The 17,394-nt window shown below is 32.4% G+C and overlaps 2 protein-coding genes across 3 annotated transcripts in view; one reads left to right on the top strand and one right to left on the bottom strand.

Moving 5' to 3' along the window:
• Nucleotides 1–17,394, bottom strand: part of LOC130628841 (sorting nexin-18-like) — a 71,402-nt gene that overhangs the window by 17,277 nt on the left and 36,731 nt on the right. The window lies entirely within an intron of this gene.
• On the top strand, nucleotides 1,090–15,461 carry LOC130628840 (2-hydroxyacyl-CoA lyase 2-like). 2 transcript variants are annotated; one of them, XR_008981864.1, is made up of 17 exons: nucleotides 1,090–1,247; nucleotides 3,566–3,619; nucleotides 5,103–5,207; nucleotides 6,257–6,335; nucleotides 7,151–7,242; nucleotides 7,879–7,955; nucleotides 9,708–9,769; nucleotides 9,964–10,037; nucleotides 10,255–10,292; nucleotides 11,550–11,650; nucleotides 12,090–12,199; nucleotides 12,296–12,419; nucleotides 12,692–12,968; nucleotides 13,281–13,391; nucleotides 13,617–13,791; nucleotides 13,929–14,119; nucleotides 14,427–14,478. XR_008981864.1 is itself a non-coding variant. In XM_057441864.1 (17 exons), the coding sequence occupies exons 1-17, from the start codon at nucleotides 1,140–1,142 to the stop codon at nucleotides 14,610–14,612; spliced, it is 1,872 nt and encodes a 623-aa protein (XP_057297847.1). In that variant the 5' UTR covers nucleotides 1,090–1,139; the 3' UTR covers nucleotides 14,613–15,461. The 2 variants fall into 2 exon arrangements, 1 of the variants encoding a protein (XP_057297847.1); XM_057441864.1 differs by having other exon boundaries at nucleotides 13,929–14,027; nucleotides 14,427–15,461.

The following is a 17,394-nucleotide window of genomic DNA, read 5'->3' as shown; positions in this document are numbered from 1 at the left end:
TCGTCCCAACTGATCTCTGTAAAGGGTCTTTCGCGTATACTACATGTAGCTATTCCAATTCTTCGCGAACTATTCTGAAGCTGTGTTCTTACTAATAAGAACAAAATAAGAACAAATCAGGCCGAAAAAGGCTTGGAAAAGAGGACAGCCAGCCTCAAGTCAAATTGTACTGGTTCTTATAAAAAAAACGTGTAGTTCGCCAAAAAAATTATCAGTATGAAACTTTCCGGTCTTTTTCGCCTTTCAATTCGAATCAAAATCAAAATTAAGTCGACAGAATAAAAATATTACTTTTCTGATAGAAATAATTCCTACAAAAGGAAAATGTGTATGTTTGACCCCACAAAACAACTTTGGAATGTCACATCATCCACACACGGTTCCAACAAGGCATTACATTTGCATGGCTTGTGAGAACCTCCGTCCTAATGCTGTTTTTTATCATTACAGGTCTGTTTAAAGCATTTTTTGGTCAAAAGCCTTGTCGGACATGTAATTCGGTCCCAAAAAGGTAAATGGTCCCCACAAGGCGCTTTCACGCACCATATTTGTCCCTACAAGGTGCTTTCATGCACCACATTGTCCCCACAAGGCGCTTATGTGTACACACGTACACACACACACACACACACACACACACACACACACAGTCTCTGTATTATTATATAAACTAGTCAATAAAGCCCGTGGAAAAATCCACTGTGTCAGGATGAAAATGAAAAAGGAGCGTCATTCGAATTTTGATGACGTCAGCAACCCATTCCCACACAAAAATTTAGAACCTTATTTCACGTTGCCTCTATTGTTTACAGCTTAAAGCGCTGATTCAAGTATATGATCATGTGCTTTTGATGAACGGTTAATGAGATATAAGGGTTTAAAAATTTTGCAAAGACCCGCCAAACCACATACAATTTTTTTAAAAATTTGTATACCTGTTGCCTTCATCGTATAGATCTTGAAACGCTGATCAAGAAAATGTATAAGATCATGTACTTTTGCGAACGGATGAAAGGATATGGAGATTTAAACTGTTAAAACCCTCGGTGGTTGTAGGTCCTGTTTTTTTACTGAGTTCAGTTTTATCTCGAGATCAAAGTCTAACATAACAAAACGTGAGTGCGCTTTCGGTTTTGGAAATGGCGATTCCTGTGATGGAAGCTGTTCTGTTTGTGCTGTTTGTTTTAATTATATCAGCGTTCATAATTGTGTACAAATTTAAACTATTTTACACATTAACAAAGAAGGTAGGTCTACTTAATTGAACTGGTACGATCATCGTACTTATATAGCTAGCTATTTTCGAACCCGGGTTAACATGCTTGTGAAATATTTTAATTATTTTCACCGAAAATGACGAAAAAAGCTTTTTGAATTCAGCACTAAAATTTAAGGAAACATGCAAATTTTCAAATTTATACCTTAAGTACAACTGCGTTGTACTAGCCAAACTTTTGATGTTTTATGAAGAAATGACATCACGCAAATCAACTGCAGTAAAAATGTTTTACTGCAGTTAAGCTATAGCTAAATGTAACAGTCAAACTCTTATAAAATTTAAAAACTTTAAAGCTTACCTTCTATTTTTAAAAAAAGGTTTATCTTATTCTTTTTATACTATGGTGAGAATTAGTAATGTAACATTTATTAAGTAAAATGTGAAATAATACAGCAAATAAAGCCATATTTCCTTGTGTGTCTTACTTGTGCTATAGGTTTTTGCAAAAAGAAGAACAGATGTGCTAAAAATCATTCTTCTTTCTAAGCCTTTCAGCAGGTGAGAAAGAAGAACAAGCTGTATGGTCCGGTCCACCCTTATCCCCAGAAATTGTTGCCTAATATCTAATCTGCTAGCGCCCTGCTTCAATCTCAAAAATGGAGGAACCCACAGGACGAGGTTGTGCATGGACAGAGTAAATAATCTTTGAAGACTGAGTTTTAATATAAGATTAACATTTTTCACCTAATGGTTTGATCAATGCTGGCAGAAAGCCTGTGGCAATTTTTAATTTCAGTCCACCAAGTACATGCGATTAAGCATAGTTCCTGTCCAGATTTCCTAGCGAACTCTTCTTTTATGTTAAGCATTTCTTCGTTATTAAGGGTAAATTTTAACGAAGAGAATTGGACAGTTACATGGGCAGCAAAATCTATCTGGAGCATGCACAGTTTTGTTTGTTTTGATTTTGCTTCAAAAAATTCGCTTAACTCTAAAATAGAAGCATTTTCTACTTCTTAGTGGCAAAATGTTTGTCTGTAAACTTCTAACCATTCAGAAAGCAATCTTCAGTGTTTGTTCTTTTAAAAAACTCATTAATGAAAAAAAATTCAAAATAACTGCATTTTTTAATACACAAAAGAGTTTGTGCATTTAGTATTTTAAATTTGTCATTTTTTTGTTTCTAGTTGAAATCAAGGAAATATTTTCCTCAACTAATTCACCTTTCACAATTCGCTTTGTGAAAATCCGTCTTTATTGGTATGATGCAGGAATTTGGCTTCTATTATGCTCTGTCTGCTATTTTCTTTTTACCGTACAGTCGTAAACCACTGCATGTTTGCTGAAATTTCAACCTCGTTCACAGGGCATATTTTGATGCCAAGCATAAAACACATAGTAGTTGTTGTTTCTTTTGTCTTTTTATATTACTTTCTTTTTACTTGCTTTTTGTGTCACATACCTGTTTGTACTGCTTATGGGCCTCTGGGACAAAGTTGCATGAATCTAGGTACTAGGCTGAGAGCCCTGCTCATTCTACAACTTTGACCAGCAGGTGTTTTAGCTTGCATGTTCATCCTTTGTGTGTTTACTCACTTGGTCATGATAATCAAACCTGCTGATAGTATGGGGATAAGGAAAATTTTTACTCACTTTTTAAATCAGAAACGCTACAACTTAGCAGACTTTTCAGTGAGGGAAGTAGAAAAACAGGTTATTGCTTATCTTCAGTGCCTGTTAGAAGCTCATCTTCAGTAGTTATCTGTTACAAATATTCAGAAATAAACAAAACAACCTCATAGTATGTAAAAAACGCTTTCTATATATAAATTCCAAGGCCGCAACTAAGTCAGCAAAATCCTCATTTGAGAGTTGACGTCAAAGTTCCCCCCAAAGGAATTTGTTGACATTCTAAAAACAAGATACTTCTTCCCTAGTTAATATTTTGCAACTTTAACGTCAAATTTCTTAAAAACAAATCAAAGCTGGTACAATATTTAGTATTGATTTTTGAGTACTTTTTTTCTAAGTGGGAGGTAAGCTTTGAATTACAATAAATCCTGTTCAATTGTATGGTATTCCAAATTTTAAACATGCCACTCGTTTCCTCATAAGTTTCTTGTTTTCTTGTTTTCTCTACAAAGGAAATTCAGCAAAGACTGGTTACTGTTTCTTAAATTTCACATTGGTAAATTATATAGGTTGATCATTAATGTTTTGTAAGAACACACAATTTTAAAGTTTATAATAGTTCTTAACAGACAATTACTAATCCAAAGTTACTATAATATCATTTACATTTTTGAATATGTAAGAAAATTTGATTTTTATTGTTAAATGTATTAGGTTGATCGCTCATCTAAACGACATGGTGGTGAGCTGGTGGCTCAAGTGCTTAAGGTAAACCTTTCTTTAAAAATGTGTGTACACATGGTGTTACATCTAGAGTTTTTTTTTCTTGTTGTTTTGTTGGTGATCTGTATCAATAAAATAGCCACTAAAGACCCATAAAGTTTTTCTTTATGAACATGGTACTGACACCTTGACACCCGAGCGTACAAGTTTTAGACAATGAGATTGTTACATACATCACTTTGCTTTAAAGTTTAGGAAATTTAATAATTATAAATTTATGCTTTTGAAATATTTTGTTTTTGGATGGCTTGTTCAATTTGAAATTTATTAAAAACCCATATGGATGTACAGTCTTGCTATTCTAGAAAATTTTTATGCATCATAAATCGAGAAGTTTTTACAGGAACTGGTCAGGATTCTTATTAAGACCTACATGATCACTGCAAGCCATCTTGTAGGTAATTTTTTTCACATACATGAAAAATCAAGTAAACATTAATATTTATATAAATTAGCTGGGTTTTTTTCTATTTTATTATATATTATAGTTTTTTCCTGTGTAGCTATTTTCTTATTTCCTTTTTTTTACAAACTTATTCAAAACACACTACAATGTCATCTAGAAAATTTCTTTGCATTCACATTGAACATGTGTTAAAATGTTAAGTGTTAAAATCTTTAGGTTTTTTATCTAGCATTCAAAACTAATTTTGGGAAAGTTTTCTATTGTCACTTCAGTTTTGTTATAATCTCTGTTTTATATGAATGTAAGTCTTAGCATAAATATAACAACATAATGATTATCACAGATTGCCTGTAACGGGGATGTGTGGAATATATTTATATCTCAGCAATCAAAGTGTGTATGATAAAATGAATTGCAGTAATGGGGGAAGATGTTGCATGTGTCTCATTTTTAATTGTATTTTTGATCTGCAACTTGGTTTGCAATAAAAAATTCTGGTTAATCTTCTATAGGCCCTATTCCTTTACTCATGAAATTTGATTACAAAACAACATGCAGATCCCAAGTTATGGGGTAATCAGCAAAAAAATAGGAGGCCTGGGATGAGCAAACAAGTGTCATTTTGACAAAAACATATTATGTTAATCAATTCACCTTTATAATATCTATGCATTGATTGAAGTTTGAATGCACAACCCTTAACAGGTTTTAAATTGCTGATAACAGAAAATGTTAAATTTTGCTATTACTTAAATATATTGTATGCAGCATCATAAATCTAAAATCCTTTAAAATGTGAAAATCTTGAGAACAAAAGGGCTCTATAAGTCCAACATCATTTTATACCTCTTTTTCCTTAAAGCTATTTTTTGTGCAAATATTTAAAATGAACACGCATTTGCATATTTTCACAAAATCAAATGCACTAAGCACAAGGTTTTTATGGCACCTTTTCTTGACCTTAGTAAATCTTGTTTTAAATTTGTTTAGGTGGTTTGTTAGGTGGTTTGATCTTTAATTTAGGCATTTTTCATAAAGTATTTTTCAAAATTCTTTATTTAGAGTCATGGGGTCAAATATATATTCACCCTATGTGGCGGACATATATCACCTATTCTTGTAGCTAGTGAAGATTTGGGGATTAAAATCATTGATACTCGGCATGAGGTATGAAGTATTTTGTAACAAACCTGAGAAAAACATATTTTTTGAGAAAAAAAATTAGACTAGGCTTAGGTATAGAAATATTGTCCTAAAATGTGTATTCTAGAGAATTCTTTTTGTGCTACGACCATGTTCACGGTAATAGCACAAAAAGTATAAGGTGAGTATTTTGAGGAAAGTTTGTAGACAATGGTATCCTGGGGAAGCCAGAGTATGAATATATGAAGCATGGATACTACGAGTAAAAAAGACAACACATGGATTAAAACTCCAGACACTTACTAAATTTCTAAGGGTATGCCTTATGAAAAGTAACGTTTAAGATTTTAAGATTAAATAAATTTCTAAAATGTTATTGTAGTGAGAATCCTGTTTTTGAATCTTAAAACTATTTCAAAACTGTCAATTGAGGTAAAAGGTAGGTTGTATGAGGCCTGTGTAAGAAGTGTTATGTTGTACGGTAGTGAGACATGGGCAGTGAAGCAGGAAGATCTTGACCGTTTAGAAAGGAATGATATGAGAATGGTTAGGTGGATGTGTAATGCCAGTCTGAGAGACAGAAAGAGTTCAGATGAGCTAAGAAGCAGGCTAAGTCTCAGTAGAATTAAAGATGTTATCCAGATAAGAAGATTGAATTGGCTGGGGCACTTGGAAAGAATGGAGGGGGATAATTGGGTAAGAAAGTGTAGAGACTTGATAGTTCCTGGGGCAAAGCCCAGAGGCAGACCGAGAAAGACTTGGCAGGAGGTTATAAGGACAGACTTGATAGAGAGGAAATTGAGTTTAGATCTAACACAGTCTAGATCAGATTGGAAGAGGGTCATTAATATACCCCGTCCAACCCATGCTGGCATGGAAAACGGACGTTAAGCCGAGAATGATGATGATGATGATGATGATGAAATAACCGTGCTGGTTTACATTTGGATTTTTGAGAATAGCATTTATTTAGGAGTGCTACCATTTTAATTTATCAATTTTTAAGTTATAAAAAAGTGAAATGCTGTTCCATTCTTTTAATAATTTTTAAATTGCATGGTCAAAATTTCCAGGTAAATGCTGTCTTTGCTGCTGATGCAGTTGCAAGACTTTCTGGTACAGTTGGTGTTGCTGCTGTTACTGCTGGTCCAGGTAGGATGTTAATTCTAAGTCCTTCTATTTTTTGTGAGATAAAAATAGAGCAATTCAGGTAGCTTATGATTTGGTTGATTTCAATGTGAACCATCTACAATAACAAATAAACTTTTGTGGTTTGTTTAATTTTTTAAAAAAAACTCTAAACCTAAGTTAAAAAACCAGGCTTTTTGTACAATAAAACTGTATGTTTCATTAAAGACTTTGGAAAAAATTCAGAAAAAAACATTTTGACTGAAATTTGCTTCTAAACTTAGAAAAATAGAGATGTTTTTTTAAATGTTATTTTCAAAAGACACTTTGATGTTATTTTCATGTTAATTTGAAGAATATGAATTTATTGGAAAATGTTTATTTACAACAAATGTGGCTATTATTATAGAAAAGCCTTCACTTGGAACTTATTGTTAAACAAAAAAAGCTTCTGATTCAAAGTCCAATCTTGTCGTAAGCATAAAATGAGCCAAAATAACAGTATGTTTTCATCCATGTGTTTGAAAGTTGGCTACAGATTAAAAAAATACATTAATGTCAAAAATTTTTGCAAACTTCTGCAAATCTTTTTTCTTGATCCTGCTACAAGGTATGACAATTTCTCTGTTTTTCAAGGGAATTAATTGATACTAAATGATACTAAAATAAGGTTATGTTTAAAGGTTATGTTGAAGTTTAATAATTTGATGAACTTGCAAAATTTATCAATTTTTATAAATAAAGAAATAATGAAAATTTCTGACATTGGTAAAAAAATATTGAAAGTTCTTTAATCAAATTTACTTTAAAGAAGTACTTTAATTTTATGTTTTCTCCAGGACTTACAAACACAGTCACAGCTATTAAAAATGCACAAATGGCAGAATCTCCCGTGTTGTTAATTGGAGGAGCAGCAGTAACCTTACTAAAAGTGAGTTATGTTTGTTATATTTCTTTTCTTTTCTTTCTTTTCTTTTCTTTTCTTGATTGATTGATTTTATTGATTAGTGTTTAAACTAAAATATATAGTAAATATAAATAAAAATTGTTTGACTAAAAAAATTGAAAACTGGGTATATAAAACTCTTAACAGCTTGTCTATCTAAGAATTGAACAAAAGCGAAAAACCGCAAGACCTTCTAGCACCATATTGATTCATGCAACAGAAAAGATGTTTAAAAAGTCTCCCTGCCAGTTACGACTGTGCAAAAGAATAAACAAAATGATAGAACATAAGATTTTGCGTAGATATATTAAAAACATTACAGGTGTGCCAGGAACAAGTGGCATTAATTTCGCATTTTTTTTATTTTCCAAATGCAGTCAATAAAACAGGTGTTAAATAGTGAAAAATTATGTTGAGATATTTACAATAATGTAATATTCTGATGCACACCTGACTGATTAATTCACTAATAAATTCACTATATTTTTGACCAAAAATATTTTTTATGTTTAAACTGTTGTCAACAATTTGTCTATTTACTAAAAGATCGAACATTGAAAAAAGATTGAAGTTGTTTTGAGAGAAAGGGTACAAATGCACTTAAATCGTTGATTATTTTAGGGTCGTGGGGCATTGCAAGATATAGATCAAATGTGTTTATTTAAACCATTATGTAAATTTACAGCTACAGTATCTAGGTATGTACACAAGTTTTTATACATTTTTATTTTTGTTTCTCCTATATTAAAATTGATCTTTTTTAAGGAGTGTTTACAGAAGACAGGATGGGACGATTGCTTTTACAGGAAGTTTGCAGGGATGATTTTTTTGTCTTTATATGGGACAAAGTTCTTCGGGTTGCTTTCTTTTTTTCAATTGAAATATGTAGAAGAAATATCATAACATAAAGATATTTTTAGTAAAATTATTTATTTATTAACCGGTTGCATCCCAGCAATCATCTTGTCCTGCCTCTCATTATAAACAACCCATTGGTCATGATCAAAAGTATGAGGCTTCATTGTGGACATTGAAAATTTGTGGAAAAAAATGATTTTGTCATAACTCACTCAATTTTTAGTTTAGCCAAATAAAAATTTCTCAGATGATGGATACTATTGTACTTTACAAGACTGCGTTGGAAAAAATTAAAAAAATATTTTTCTTACAGAATTGTGATAAAAAATGAACATTGTTAAACTTTTATCATATTTGTGAAAATCTGGATCTAATTATAGAATCTTTTTAACTAAATATCTTTCCATATAAATAAGAATTAGAAAAAAAATCAGAGCGTTGACAAAATATCGATAATTTAATAACATGTTAATAATTTATCGTTATTTGTTTACGCTTGACATTTCTAGGTGTCTTTAAATGTTATATGAGACTTGTTATAAATGAAATATCCAAGAATGTGTAGTTTAACCTTTTTTGTTTTCAAACAATATCGTGATAAAAATTAACAAAATCTGAACTTTAGGCTGTTTTTTTTTTTCTGTATTTTTATCACTTTTTTGTTTTTTAAGTCAAAAATCATAAATTGTGTTCTAATACTTGTTAATTTTTATCATTTTTTTGTTTCCTAGTTTAGTGTTAATAACTTATCCAATTTTGTTCCTACCGATATGGTTTCTTCAAAATGTTAAAATTTTATCTTTCTTTAAAGACAGCACAAAATCTCTTTTTTACCAAAACTTGAAGTAATTTCATAAATGATATAAACTTAACACTACATGTCAATGTCCACAATTCAGCCAAAAAGAGCCTCATATTTTTGATCATGTCCCCTTAGGGTATTTTCTAGCATAACTACAAAAGATTTCAGAGTTGGTCTAGTTTCCTAAAATGAGGGTCAATTCATTTTTGCTTTAAATCTGGAGCGAGTCCATACCTGGGCTGATGTATACCACCAAATAGGCATAATTCTTTTGTATTTATTTTCATATTACTCAAGTCTTTTGCATCACAGTGCTGAAAGCTTTTAAAAAAATTCGTGAAGGAAGAAATTTTTCTTTCTTTCTTTATTTTCTGTAAGAGATATAAATAAAAGCTGCTAAGGTTGAAATTCCTATCTAATATACAGTGCTAGATAAAATAGAAGGAAAAATCGTTTTTTTTTAAAAAAAGATTATTTTTCAAGAATTTTGCGTATAGCAAGTTCCCAAAAAAGTTAACAAGAACTTGCAAAAGGTAATTTTCTTAAGATTGTTGTTATAAAATAATGAAAACACAGAAATCTTTTCTTTAAATTCATGATAAAATCTTGAATGCAATTTCCAATGTTTAAATATGCCAAATTTACATTATATCAAAATAAAACACAAGTATATACCTACTAAATCACCAATGATTGTACTATATTTAATTTTTCTGACTCATAAAAAGTTGACAAAAATGTCTAGTTAGATTTGCACATGCTAATTTTAAAATTGTCTTTATTATTTTAGGGTAGCAGAAATTATCCCAACCCTGCAAAAAGCTCTACAAGTTGCGCAGTCTGGGACACCAGGTACTGTTACCTTTTTTTTGAAATTTTTGCTTCTTTTGTTGCTCTTGTCCTTTTGTTGTTGTTTTATACATAAATTAAATTTATTGTATCAAAATAAAGTAATAAAATTGCCGATGGATGGAACTTATAGAATAGTAACACATGGAATTTAAACTGAGGGTAATTTTTTAGAAAATTTTTCCTCCGTCTTTTAGGACCGGTTTTTGTTGAATTCCCAATTGATGTTTTATACCCATATCAGTTGGTTCATAGAGAGGCTGGCATTAAGGTATGAATTTGAAAGTAAACCTATTCACCCAAGATATTTAATGTTATCAGTGTGGTCACAGGGTTTTACATAAGCCTGAAAGTTCAGACGAATACATTATTTTTAAGACTTTAAAGTTATATTTGTGTCATACATCATTTTTGTAAAGAAAAACCCACCGATTTGTGTCCTGATAAAATGTGTTTCTTATTATTTAAAAAGTTGATTTTTTTTCTAGGAAAGTCCAAACGGATTCATGCCAAAAATTGTTAACTGGTTTGTCTTTTTTTTTAAATTGTTTTTCTCCGAAAAAAATAATTACTGGGAGATATCCCAGTCTTCAAATGGGCAGCGCTAAGGCACAAACTCGGGAATATCCCACCCGTTTGTGATCGTACCAGGCCAGTTGCTTGAATCACGCGCTTGCGATATTATTTTAACTATTTTCTCACGTACGCAAGACTATGTACCTTTTGTCTCTTTAGTATAATAGTCTCGCTACTCCTTGAATACAAAAAAGAAGCAATGGAAGATGTGGGCTATCATCATAGTATCTGATGGTTCTTCCACCACCCCTGGAAAGAAGTACCGTCGTAATATCTCCCAGTTTGATGCCGAGCGTCTTCTTGTTTTTTTTAAAATCCCTTTAAAATGTGCTTGTTTTTTGTCGAATTAACAACATTATCTATATTTTTACCTAGCAGTTAGAAAACCCTATTTTTAATAAGAATCCTTTTTTTATCTTAAAAGTTCAATACTTTTATATTTGGTGCCTAGAGTGAATCTCCCAAAAAATTTTTTGCTTAAAACAGCTTTGTGACGATGACATACATAAATAGGCAAGCTTTTCATAAACACTTGATTGTTATCGCACAAAAATATATAAGAAACTGTTGTAACAAAAATCAATAGGTTGGATTATTTTTCTTAAAATTTGGAGGACTAAGTCTTGTAATTCTTCTAATACCAGTAAGTAGAACCTCCTTTTACTTTTTTCAATTCACAAATGCCAAAATCTTTCTGTCACTTATACAGTTAGAATGGTGAAAAGATTTGTAAAACTAAACGTTTAAATAAAGTGGCTTGTGTATCCAAGAAATGATGTTGAATACACATCCAACATGTTATTCAAGTGACGTTAATGGATTTTAAATCGCCCTAAAATGTTTATATTCCGAAAAATTGCCGATATTACTTTTTGCCTTTGCCAATGTTGCATTCACGCAATGCAAATTATAACAATCGAAGCTTTCTTTGGGTCTTTCTTTAGGGCAACCTGAGATGCCACTTAAGATGAGAAATTTTCGAGATTTTGTGTTGCGTTTTATTAACTTTATATGTGTTTGCCTACTTTTATTATGAAATTGAGATAGCGGAATCAAATCTCTATTCTAATCTGAAAAATGAACTATCCCTAAAAACCTTGATTGTATAATGGTCAAAAAGTACAAATAACGCACACAAAAATTTCAATTAAAATATTTTATTTTAACCTGACATTTAAAAACATTTAAATTGTGTTTTTTTTTTCAGGTACATCTCAAACAACGTGAATGCTATCTTTGCTGGTGCATGGGATGTTGTGTCAACGAAACCTCTAAGACCACAGCTACCGATGCCTTCCAACGAAGATGGTAAGAGCGGCCATATAATTTGCGTAACTTAGAACTTGGAAATTTGCATAAAGCACACTGAAAAAATTCAACACATCCATGTTTAGTTAGCTTTGGCCAGCGGCGTGATGACACTAAAATTTTTAATTACATCGACTGTTTTTACAAACAAATTAAAATTATTTTAATTTTCTATTGCTACTTATTTGTAACAATATGGCTTTTGTAACAATGTGATTACATTTCAATACGTGCATATGCAGCCATTTGGGCTAAGGAAGCCGCACACAAGAAAGCCAGTCGACTAGAAAGTTGCTGAAAACCACGATCCTGCTCTATCTCTATGTGCACTATAAGTAAACAAACACACCACTGCTACGCCACCATGTTAGTAAGAGTTTTTGAACTATTCTGGTATGCTTTTTTAAATACAACCTTTTTGTTTGGCTTGTTACTATAGTTACGAAAGCTTGGAATTTATTGAAGTTTGCTAAGAAACCTGTGGCTCTTCTTGGAAGCCAATCGACCCTTCCTCCCATACCTGTGAACAATCTGAGAGAAGCGCTTGAGGTAAAAAAAAAAATTTCGTACCAGAGTTGATCAGAGTTTAATAATGAGGTTTCCCTTCAATGTGAATATGACGGGTTTTTTGACATGTTTGTTCAGGGATTGGGGATACCATGTTTCCTTGGTGGTATGTCACGTGGTTTGTTAGGTAGAAACAGTGCGCTTCATATCCGACAGAGACGGCGAGATGCGTTGGCGGAAGCTGATCTAGTTTTATTGATAGGTAAGAAGCGACTTTTTCTATTTCTATTTGTTTAGCCATTGCTTTCATCACCCGATCATTCAAAATATTTAGTTTCATAAATTGGGACAACTGTATGTTCTTTGGCTTTGCATAAGAACATACAGTTTTTTCGGTGTTATCACGCCAATGAACCTCTCGAATAATTATGAAATAAACGCCCAAGGTGTTTGTTTAATCAGTTATTTACGGTATGCGATTAGTGCACTGTTTTATTTACGGTATGCGATTAGTTTATTGTTTTTCATCAATAGGCACTGTGTGCGACTTTCGGTTGAGTTACGGTCGTGTTTTGAACAAGAAATCCAAAATAATAGCAGTTAATCGAAACCGCGAACAATTATACAAAAATTCTGATATCTTCTGGAAACCGACTATAGCTTGCCTTGCTGACCCAGCCACGTTTGTCTGTGAGTTGCATAAAGCGAAAAACATGACGCCTGATTGGACAGATTGGGCGCAGATTCTGAAAGAGAGAGAGATTGCAAAAGAACAAGCCAACAAAATGAAAGCTGATGGGGAAACTGGAAGGTAGGTTGCTCGAGATGAAACTGTTTATATCTACTAGCCCGTGAAAAAATTCACGGGAATTCTCCCTTCGTATATGTATGGCCTCAATCGGTATTTGGTACATCCTTGTTCCCCTGTCAGCATGAAGTAATGAAATTACTTTACGAGAGATTCGTGATAAAGCTGCGGCGCAACCATTTTGAACACAACACATACAAAGTTAAATATTCTAGCTCAAAGCTTAATTAATCGTATTCGTGTTTGTGCGTGGCGAGGAATCATTGACAGTATACTTTAAACTTGATGCAATGTCATTTTGACTTTATTGTTTAGTCTCATTAACCCAGTCAAGTTGTTGCACGAGCTGGAAAATGCTTTGGATGACAACAGTATTATAGTTGCAGACGGAGGTGATTTTGTTGGAACTGCTGCGTATATATTAAGGTGAGACTGTTGTGTCTTGTCACCCACGTATCGAGGTACATCCTTGTGTTAAATTTAATGACAGAAGATCGAGTTTTCAAGGTATGTCAGGTGCCAAAATATTGGCTCCAGGAAAAAAATTAATTCCAAATTAAGGATTTTACCGTTGTTTACCGGCAGGAAAAATGCTTTAAAGAAAAAAACTGATTGGCTTTACTAAAATTTAACCATATCTGTTTGTATTAGGCCACGCGGTCCTTTGTGTTGGCTTGATCCTGGTGCGTTTGGAACACTTGGCGTGGGTGGTGGATTTGCACTAGGTGCGAAGCTAGTCCGACCTGAAGCAGAAGTGTGGATAATATGGGGCGATGGATCGTCAGCTTATAGTATTGCAGAGTACGATACCTATAAACGGTTCAAGGTAAAGCTTGCTTGCGTTGGTATTGTCAGAGCAGGCCTAGACGACTTAATTTTACACGTGGTGTTATACGAGGGTTCTTTTCGCATGAACGACTAACTTTCTAGTTATGTCAGTTTCATTGTGCATTTGTTATATAGGTTCCTGTGATTGGTTTGATTGGAAATGATGCGTGTTGGTCACAAATCGCAAGAGAGCAAGTGCCATTGTTCGACAGCAGTGTGGGTTGTGATTTGCTGGTATGTCCACAATATAACAAGATGTTGATCTTAGGTTAAATGAATTGTCCTTGGTGACTGCTGTCAACTTTGTGTGTACTGAAGTGGAACAAGTAGTTATGTTTCGATTTTCACTATATTTTCTTTAAAAATGTTCGGAATATATCCCTTGTTTATTTTGCCATTGTTAGACGTGAATCTTTATGAGAGAGATTGGTCTAAACAAATAATACTTAAACGAATGAGCATAATTTTGTATGTGGTCAAGTTACTTTGATTATTTACGTTAATGTCCCCCTTTTTCACAGATTTTAAATAAAGATAAGACTTACCAAGGTTATCTACTTCTCATTGGTTAAAATTTGTTCAAAACCTTTTGTCTTGGATAATTTTCATATCTGTTGTCTTGCTTATTTCTAGCATACCGACTACGACAAAGTTGTTGAAGGTTACGGCGGCGTCGGGTTAAAAATCGACAACAGCGACGTCAAAACTGTTTACGAGACGTTTCAGAAAGCAAAAGAGTATGCTGCTAGTGGTAAACCCGTGGTTATTAATGCATTGATTGGAAAAAGTGACTTCAGAGCTGGCTCAATTTCGGTTTAAATATAATCTTGCGAATATAATTGGGCGTTCTGTTAATCATGCTACGTTAAAATTGTTCTTATTGGTTAAATGCCCTAATTTGAAAGAAACACAAAGATTCGAGAATTCTAAATTATCTTAATCAATTACTGCCAACTGAATAGGAAATTTTAATTGCTTAATTTTTTAATAAATAAATTCTTTTTGAAAAAAATTATTATTAAGATTACAAAGAAAATTTTTAATGGTGAAGGCACAAAAAATACCAATCTATCAATTTCAATGTTCCTCTCGCCATATTCGTTCGAATTCAGAGTGTTTGAATAATTGTAGAAAGGTAATACATTTTTATAAATTTTTTATTTTTTATTTCTGACAAGCATATTTCTATTCAGACCTATTATTTACGACTCCAGTCGAAAAGGGATGATTTTAAATAAATGAATTCTGCTTTACTTAAACTTGAACAAATATTTTTTTAGAAAAAAATTGTGATTACACTTTACCTTTTCTCCAAAATAAATAAAGGGAATTTCTGATGAGATTTATCATTTGAATTAATGTTTAAAAAGCATTCTACTCGGTATACACGATTAACTTTTTAACGATGTTCGAATAATAGAGAGAAAACGCCACAGGACAGACAAAATCGTTCCAAATATTGAGATGTTCGAATTAAAGAGGTTGGAATAATAGGAAATGACTTATGAGAGTTTCTTGCGACATTTTGCCTGCCAAATAAATCGTAGGAATTACAGAGATGTGGAGAGGATACTATATATGAAAATATATAGTTGTGTAATATTGCAGATTTTCGTGAGATATATAATATAATTAATATTTCGGATTACATCCGAGATCTTATTAAAACGGGCGGTCTTTTTCTTCTTCTTCTTCTTCGACCGATTTTTTAACCGATTGTCGTAACGTCACGACTTTAAAGTCCGTCCTGGCCCCGCGTCTTAGCTCTTCTGTACCTATCTTAGTATTAGTATTAGTAAAATACAACTCAATAAATAAAAAATAAAAATTTTACATAGCTATATAAAGTATTCTAAAATAACAGTAAAATTCTGGAAATTCCAAAATACAAATCTTGCTATGTAGAAACTTGACGATTCGAATATAATAACTTCTGAACGAGCTCAATTTGAATGATGAAGTAGTTCATTGTTTATTAATTCAGTAATAAATACATATTAGCATTTGAATATTTCAGTATTTAGGCCTTCAAAATTTACTCTCTTGTTGTAATTTTTTTGAAAATGGTGATGGTGCATGGTTTGATAACAGCTGATCTAAAAAAAAGTACGTTTGAAATAAGAAACAAGAATATAATTTTACCATAAACTGCATTAAAACCAGGTTGTTTAATTATTGTCTCTTTAACCTGTCTTTGCCTCTTTGATTTAAAAAAGGGAATTTAATACAAAGATACAAATCCATGCGATGTGATGCACAGGTATATTATATATATAAATATGTATATAAATTTAATCCGGCCGGCTTTTGATATCTTTGTTAAACAAGTAACATATTAAGCAGGCGATGCATGATTTCGAAACCTGTAGACAATACAGGATTTATTTTGTTGAAATTGATTTATTAAATTTAACTGATTGTTTATTATTCTTTTTTGATTCAAATTCTCAAATTTGAATTTCTTTCGGGGAGTCGGATTAGTTGCAAGTTTTCATTTTGAGGAAACTGATTGGTCATTGTTTTGTTTGACAAATTGAATCCAACAAGTTGAAACATAAAAGGGTACACACACAATAAATTTGCGGATTTGAAAAATCGAGGGTCCTTTTCGTGAGATTTTTAAAAATCAAGTCATTTCTAAGAAATCTTAGAAAAATATTTTTGTGATACTTTGGGTGAGTTAAAGAAAGATTTTTAAGCAAATTAGGCACAAGGAGTAAGAGAATAGTTAGCCGTTTTCAATATAGCGTGGTGGTTATAACTCTGACACTTTGTGCAGGAGAACGGGATTCGATTTCCCTTGGCGGCAATTTAATATTGGTGAGTGCTACCATAGCCCCGGGTTAACCCAAGCCATGTGAGAGAAATTGGGGAGATGACACCCTATGTGGGCTGTTGGATGCTACAGGAAGTTGTCTGGTAGAGCGGGGACCCTAATTGGGTCTGCATTGCTTAAAATGAGCATTAAATACTCTAGGACTTCCTATCTAAGCTATGGCCTTTCCTGGGAGTAATAGACACGATTTGTAAGGCTAGCCATATAAAATATACAGACATTCTATTTATCTATGCAGAATAATTATATATACGGTGCGTACAGTGTAATTAGCCGCTTATACAGCTACTTATACGATATATATCTTTTTACTTAAATTTTCACTTCTCCTCGTTATCGATCTCCCCATAGCCATCTATATTTATATAGATCAACATAAAGTTTTGCTTCAATTAAAACCAAGAAAAAGAACAAGAAACAATTTTGCAAAAAAGTTATAATTTTACTGTAGCTAGCAGTACATATATATGTCGTATATATATATTATTAAACAACAAAACTATTCTGATTTCAAGAAAAAGACGCAGTTAGCTGTAAAGAACACAAAGAAGCTTTTAACGGCTAATTATACTAGGCGTAGCATCTAATTATCCTGCATCGGCTAACTATATATTGTTACAGGTTAATAATCAGTTCACCAGCTGCTCAGTGCAAGCAACAATAAACTTTTGTCACGTTTCGACAACTTTTCTGCAAAAAATATAAAAAAAATCCTGTGCTAATATATATATCTTTTTATCTGAAAGAAGTAGTCCCACAAAGTGT

Source organism: Hydractinia symbiolongicarpus, chromosome 15 (assembly GCF_029227915.1).
Source record: "Hydractinia symbiolongicarpus strain clone_291-10 chromosome 15, HSymV2.1, whole genome shotgun sequence".
Lineage (NCBI taxonomy): Eukaryota > Metazoa > Cnidaria > Hydrozoa > Anthoathecata > Hydractiniidae > Hydractinia > Hydractinia symbiolongicarpus.
Note: the sequence above shows the minus strand (reverse complement) of the source record. Positions and strands in the feature narration are given on the sequence as shown.

Bases quoted from the DNA above. Each gene is read 5' to 3' on its own strand.
- LOC130628840 (XM_057441864.1), top strand. From the start codon at position 1,140: ATGGCGATTCCTGTGATGGAAGCTGTTCTGTTTGTGCTGTTTGTTTTA. The intron at 6,336-7,150 runs GTAGGATGTTAA...TGTTTTCTCCAG, and splicing joins TGCTGTTACTGCTGGTCCAG to GACTTACAAACACAGTCACA. The intron at 12,969-13,280 runs GTAGGTTGCTCG...TTTATTGTTTAG, and splicing joins GCTGATGGGGAAACTGGAAG to TCTCATTAACCCAGTCAAGT.